Consider the following 6,991-nt stretch of genomic DNA (forward strand, 5'->3'; position numbering starts at 1 on the left):
TAGAGTTATAATCCAATCTTTATTTAAAAATCGAATCTGCCAGTTTAGCGTTTTCCACCAACTCGGGGAGCTGAAACTTTCACAGGCTTCACAATCTTTTGCTTAGGTGCTGCCTTTGTAGGTGCCTGTAAAAAGGTAACGTGATATTACTCCACAAACCTTTTGTTACCCTATTATTACCCATCTCTCACATCCAGATTGTTTATGTAGCTTAGATAACTTTCTTAGTAATTTAAAGACAATCTTTTAATGTGACTCCCCTTAAATATTTAAAGCCATCTTTACAATGAAAAGACAAAGACTAAGATACCATCACAGATTGGAGGAAAGTAAGAAGACACAACCAAGTGCGGTGTAGGATCCTGAAATGCATCCTAACAGAACCTCACAGAAAAGTTCTCAGTAACAGTACAGTGTTTACTCAACTTTTCTCAATGTTATCAATGTAGATAACCATAGTAACTTTCAAAACCAGGCAGGGTGCAGGGGCTCATCCCCACTTTGGGGCGCTAAAGCAGGTGGATCGCTTGAGCTCAGGAGTTTGAGGCCAGCCTGGGCAACATGGCGAAACCATCTCAACTAAAATACATATTAGCTGGGCGTGGTAGCGCATGCCTGTAGTCCCAGCTACTTAGGGGGCTGAGTCAGGAGGATCACTTGAGCCCAGGAGGTTGACGCTGCAGCAAGCCGTGACTGTGCCACTGCACTCCAACTGGGCTACAGAGTGAGACCCTGTGTTGAAGGGAAAACAAAACAAAAGCCAACCTTTATTTTTCCCAATTCCTAACAGTAACAGATACTTTGGCTTATGGAGAGGACCAGCCCTCTGGAGACCTGAACCAGTTAACTGGTTACCAACATCATTTCCAATTGAGCCTTGCAATCAATATCTTAAAACGGTGAAACTTTCATTATCACAATTTAGATTGAAAATAAATTTTCCAGCTGGGCGCAGTGGCGCACACTTATAGTCCCAGCACTTTGGGAGGCTGAGGTGGGCAGATCACCTGAGGTCAAGAGTTCAAGACCAGCCTGTCCAACATGGTGAAACCCTGTCTCTACTAAAAAAAAAAAAAAAATTAGCCAGGTGTGATGGCGTGCACCTGTACTCCCAGCTACTAGGGAGGCTGAGGCAGGAGTATTGCTTGAACCGGGGAGGCAGAGGCTGCAGTGAGCCGAGATCAGATCATGCCACTGCACTGCATATCCTGGGCAACCGAGCAAGACTCCGTCTCAAAAAAAAGAGAGAGGAAAAAAAAGAAAAAAAGAAATTTTCCTGTTGTATTGTTCAAGAAAGTCAAGAAACCCCATAATTACCTTAGCAGCAGCCATTGCAGTCTTTTTAGATGCTTGCTTAGCCTTTTTTGCTTCCTTAGCAGCCCTGTGGGGTAAAAATAACTTAAGGCAAAAGCGCTTTACTCCTTAGTGGTACAACTTATTATTAGACTGTACTGGACAAGTACAATGACCATATTCCTTCCTTCCCCACCCGCATTTATTTGTAGGCTAAATCCAAAGAGTTTGTCAATAATTTTCATTAACCACCAAATCAGCTTAAAATATATTACACTATATGGTAACTTTAATTACTGAAAACCCAAACCTAAAATCCATCCCAATAGGTGAAACGCTCATAATGAAAGCATTCCTCACCTGATAGCTTGTTCTCGTTGAGCCTTTCTAACTTCAGGTTTCTGATTCCTCTTGGCCATTATATCAGCAAGAGATGCACCAGTAATGGCCCTCTGGAATTTGACTGCACGGCGGGTTCTTTTCTTTTGAATTTCTTCCTGCAAAACAAAGATGAGGGGCACGCTAAGGAACCTTCCTTCAAGAATTTAGAGGGAGGAAAAATTAAGTCTTTTGAGACAGGGCAAATGAAGTCTTTTATATTCATATTCAACAAAAAATAATTCATACAATTATTTGAAAATAAAACATGTTTTCCACTTATGGATTAAGCTATTACAAATCCTAGCCATTTTTTACCTTAAAGAGACACACAAAAAATTGAACTCTAAGGAAAAGGGTTATTCCATGAACTGTATAGTATAAATGAAGACTGTTTATACTTTTAATAATTTACTTATTGAAAAAAATTATCAAATTCAGCTGTTTTAACTCAAAGGACTGTCACTAGGAGAAATACTCAAGTTAGACAATGATTTGACAGGAGAGCCACCAAATGTTAGGTAGGATATGTCTAAGAAGGCATTGTGGAATCTAACATTTTCTGTACATTCTATATTGGAAATCTGTACTACAGTATTTATGAGAAAAAGATGTTGCAGTGCACCTTTAAGTCCAAGAACAAAGTATATTTGAAAAGTTGTTTATTGGGCCGGGCGCGGTGGCTCAAGCCTGTAATCCCAGCACTTTGGGAGGCCGAGACGGGCGGATCACGAGGTCAGGAGATCGAGACCATCCTGGCTAACACGGTGAAACCCCGTCTCTACTAAAAAATACAAAAAACTAGCCGGGCGAGGTGGCGGGCGCCTGTAGTCCCAGCTACGCGGGAGGCTGAGGCAGGAGAATGGCATAAACCCGGGAGGTGGAGCTTGCAGTGAGCTGAAATTCGGCCACTGCACTACAGCCCGGGCGATAGAGCGAGACTCTGTATCAAAAAAAAAAAAAAAAAAAAAAAAAAAAAGAAGAAAGAAAGTAAATGGCCTGCAGGGGAGAGGTTGAATATCCTTTGGCCAGACGCGGTGGCTCAAGCCTGTAATCCCAGCACTTTGGGAGGCTGAGACGGGCGGATCACAAGGTCAGGAGATCGAGACCATCTTGGCTAACACAGTGAAACCCTGTCTCTACTAAAAATACAAAAAAAAAAAAAAAAAAAAAAAAAAACAACAACAACAACTAGCCGGGCGAGGTGGCGGGCACCTGTAGTCCCAGCTACTCAGGAGGCTGAGGCAGGAGAATGGCGTGAACCCGGGAGGCGGAGCTTGCAGTGAGCTGAGATCCGGCCACTGCACTCCAGCCCAGGAGACAGAGCAAGACTCCGTCTCAAAAAAAAAAAAAAAAAAAAAAAAAAAAAAAAAAAAAAAAGTTGTTTATTAAGGCACAGAAATGCAAAATTACCTTAAAAACTTTTAACAAAAATAAAGCACATTGGTGGTTTACAGACATCCTAATTTTAAACTTTTTAGAAAGATGAAATCTTGTTTCTACAGTAAAATGGCAGTTTTTCTACAGTAATTGGCAGTATTTACCTGTTTAATATTTTTGTCTCAAACCAACACATAAACATTTTTCTTATTGTGGTAAAAATGTAAAGTTGACAATTTTAACCTGTTTTTGGTTTCCTATTTTTTTTTTTTTTTTTTTAGACCAAGCCTTGCTCTGTTGCCCAAGCTGGAGTGCAGTGGCATTATCTTGGCTCACAGCAGCCTCCACCTCCGGGGGTCTGCCTCAGCCTCCCAAGTAGCTGAGATCACAGGCACCTGCCACCACGCCTGGCTAATATTTTTATTTTTAGTAGAAACCGGGTTTCACCATGTTGCCCAGGCTGGTCTCGACCTCCTGAGCTCAGGCAATCCGTCCGCCTTGGCCTCCCCAAGTGCTAGAATTAGAGGCGTGAGCCACCATCCCCGGCCTGTTTTCTATTTTTTTAAATAGAAACTGGGTCTTCGCTACTATGTTGCCCAGGTTGGTTTCAAACTCCTGGGCTCAAGCTCAAGGGATCCTCTTGCCTTAGCCTCCCCAAGTGCTAGAATTACAGGCGTGAGCCACCATCCCTGGCCTGTTTTCTATCTTTTTAAATAGCAGCTGGGGTTTTCGCTACTACGTTGCCCAGGTTTGTTTCAAACTCCTGGGCTCAGGCTCAAGGGATCCTCTTGCCTGGGCCTCCCAAAGTGCTGGAATTACAGGCGTGAGGCACTGCATTAGGCCCATTTTAACTTTTTTTTTTGAGACGGAGCCTTACTTCATCACCCAGGCTGGAGTGCAGTGGTGCAATCCCAGCTCACTGCAACCTCTGCCTCCCAGGTTCAAACTATTCTCCTGCCTCAGCCTCCCAAGTAGCTGGGACTACAGGCGCCTGCCACCAAACCGGGCTAATTTTTTTTGGTATTTTTAGTAGAGATGGGGTTTCACTCTGTGGGCCAGGCTGGTCTTAAACTCCTGACCTCGTGATCCGCCCATCTCGGCCTCCCAAAGTGCTGGGATTACAGGCATGTCAGCCACCATGCCCGGCCTCATTTTAACTTCTTAATGTATAATTTAGCCGTGCAAGATGGCTCGCACCTGTAATGCCAGTACTTTTGGCGGCCAAGGCAGGAGGATTACTTGAGCCCAAGAATTTAAGACAAAACTGGGCAACATTGCAAAGATTTCTGTCTCCACAAAATATATTTAAAAAATAGCTGGGCCATGGTGGCATGTGCCTGTGAACCACTGGGTAGGCTGAGGTGGGATCACTTAAGCCCAGGTTGAGGTGGAGTGAGCTGTGATCCTGCCACTGCTCTCCAGCCTGGGCAACAGAGAACCTGTCTCAATAAAAAAGTATAGTGGCCTTATGTACATTCATAGCGCTGTGTAGCTATCACCATTATCCATCTAAATAACCTTTTTTTTTTTTTTTTAAAGGTCTCCTATGTTGCCTCAAACAATCCTCCCACCTTGGCCTCGGGAGCAGCTAGAGTACAGCTGCTGCCACCAAGCCCGGATTTGCTATGACATTGATGTACAAGTTATGAGTCCCTGCTTTCAACTGTTTTGGGATAAAACTTAGAAGTGGAACTGCTGGGATAATTGTTTACCCTTTTGAGAAAACACCAAATGGTTTTTCACAGCTGCTATGTATTTAGCAGTGCACAAAGGTTCCAATTTCTCCCCATCCTCATCAACACCTGTAATTCCTGCTTTTTTCTTAATAGTCACCCTAACAGGTGTGTCATATCCACTTTTAAGTTTCTCCTTCCTCTGAACTTTCAACATATTTTATGTCTGATGGCATTTATTTCTCACAATACCTAGAAAAGTCCTTCATACAGAAGGTGCCAAGTATTCCCAAGCCTACTAAATACTAGTCCTACCACGGCACTCAAACTTTTTCTCATGTATAACCCAGCTAAAAGGACACTTAACAAGGACCAGAAAAACCATTGTCTTGAGAATGAACCAGTATGGTAGACTGGTTCACAGTCCACTGATGGCTACGTTAGGACTAATCCTGTAAATACTGCAATCAAAACAAAATTATGGTAAGTTCTCAATTTCCTCCCACTGGAAAACTAAGCCTTTCCACCCTGCCCTATAACCCAAATGTACTTAATGTAATTTATCTGACTTTAAAATTTCAACTAGGTGTTGCTGCTAGCCTAAGATGTATAGACAGTTTATAATATCTTTTTTATTTCGCTGATGCTTTACAGTTTAAGAACTCTTTCGCATACAGTCTGGTTTAATTTTACAGAGCAGAAAACCAACGTTCAGATAGCTCAGACAACTTAAGAGATAGCTCCCAATATCAAGGCGTATTCCACTTACCGACTGTCCCTTTTTGTGCTTCCTTCTGTAGAGGACAGTCCAGTTTATCTGCCGAGGATTCCTCTTGGAAAGGAACGCCGACTCGCATTTTGCATTAAGAAACTGGAAAACCTAGAGTGACAAATTCAAAGGAATTACCTATTTATACAAAGTGCAAGAGGCTGAATGAGCTTGGAATCCTTAGAAAATCAATATGCTAGTTCTGGCTTATTTTACAAAACTGAAGCCCACAAGAACCAAAAGGCTGTCACGTAACTGGCAGGTAACTGTGTGACACTATGAAGGTCCTTGCGTTTAATCTTTTCTCGAGAGCAGGAAATCTAAACTCATAGCAAAGGACAGGGTGGTGCATCCTTCTGGGAAGCATTCTGCTTTTGTCTATCCCGGGATTCCAAGGGGAAACTACCAATTATCTCGGTACCTCAGTTATTTCCCTTACACAGGAACATCAGTTACATAAACCCCTCCGGATGTCCGACCTGGCTCACAGTAAGTAATCAACGCTGGTTCACTTAAGAGATATCTGGTCCTAACGACCAGTCCACAGAGCGTCCACGAAGCATTCCAGAGGTCAATGGTGATGTGGGGAATGAACCCGTCCAAACCGAATTAGACCAGCCTTTCCTCCTCGGAGTACAAGAAGCTAGGTTAACCCGACGCGGCTTTTTACCTTCCCGTCGGTCCTGGCGTAGCGCCTCCCGTGTCCGGGGTAGATCTTGTACCCGCTAAAACTGCACAGCTCCACCCTGCAACAAAAAGTGAAAGTCCATCAGGGAGGGTGTCTACAGCCATGCCAGGGACGACAGAGAGGCGTTCTGCCCGAGGATGTAAGCGGATTGGGAACCACGGGTGTTGCTTACTTCATGGCGACGCATTCAGGGGAAGAAAAGAGATGGCGAAGAGAAAGAAAGAATCATGGGAAGAGACCTTATAAGGTCGTGGAGGGGCTGGGGCCGGAAATCTCCTCCCCCAATATCCTTCGCTGTTCCCGGCGCTCCTTGATGACGTAATCATCGCGAGGCAGAAGATCTCGTTTTCCGTGACAACTGACTTCCTCTGGCGGAATTCCTTCAGAGGCTGCTGGAGGATTCTCGGGCCCAGAGGGCCTGCCAAAAAGGCAGTCAGACAGTTGGTTTCTGAGTCATTCTATCTCTTTTTTTTTTGAGACGGAGTTTCGCTCTTATTGCCCAGGCTGGAGTGCAATGGCGCGATCTCGGCTTACCGCAACCTCCGCCTCCCAGGTTCAAGCGATTCTCCTGCCCCAGCCTCCTTAGTAGCTGGGATTGGCGTGTGCCACCACGCCCGGCGAATTTTGTATTTTTAGTAGAGACGTGGTTTCTCCGTGTTGGTCAGGCTGGTCTCGAACTCCTGACCTCAGGTGATCCCCCTCCTCGGCCTCCCAAAGTGCTGGGATTACAGGCATGAGCCACCGCGCCCGGCCTATTCTGTCTTACTGCCAAGTATTCTAGAGCCATCTTCCGGCTGCAGGGAATGTGAA

General features: G+C 44.5%; 1 protein-coding gene across 1 annotated transcript; it reads right to left on the reverse strand.

Annotated features, from left to right (window-relative positions):
• On the reverse strand, nucleotides 1-6,475 carry RPL24 (ribosomal protein L24). The gene is made up of 6 exons (XM_010353327.2): nucleotides 6,354-6,475; nucleotides 6,164-6,239; nucleotides 5,494-5,604; nucleotides 1,654-1,790; nucleotides 1,318-1,381; nucleotides 1-125 (listed from the first exon to the last, which is right to left on the reverse strand). The coding sequence occupies exons 1-6, from the start codon at nucleotides 6,356-6,358 to the stop codon at nucleotides 45-47; spliced, it is 474 nt and encodes a 157-aa protein (XP_010351629.1). The 5' UTR covers nucleotides 6,359-6,475; the 3' UTR covers nucleotides 1-44.
• Between the last annotated feature and the right edge of the window lie 516 nt (nucleotides 6,476-6,991).

This window comes from Rhinopithecus roxellana, chromosome 1, assembly GCF_007565055.1.
Source record: "Rhinopithecus roxellana isolate Shanxi Qingling chromosome 1, ASM756505v1, whole genome shotgun sequence".
Classification (NCBI taxonomy): Eukaryota; Metazoa; Chordata; class Mammalia; order Primates; family Cercopithecidae; genus Rhinopithecus; species Rhinopithecus roxellana.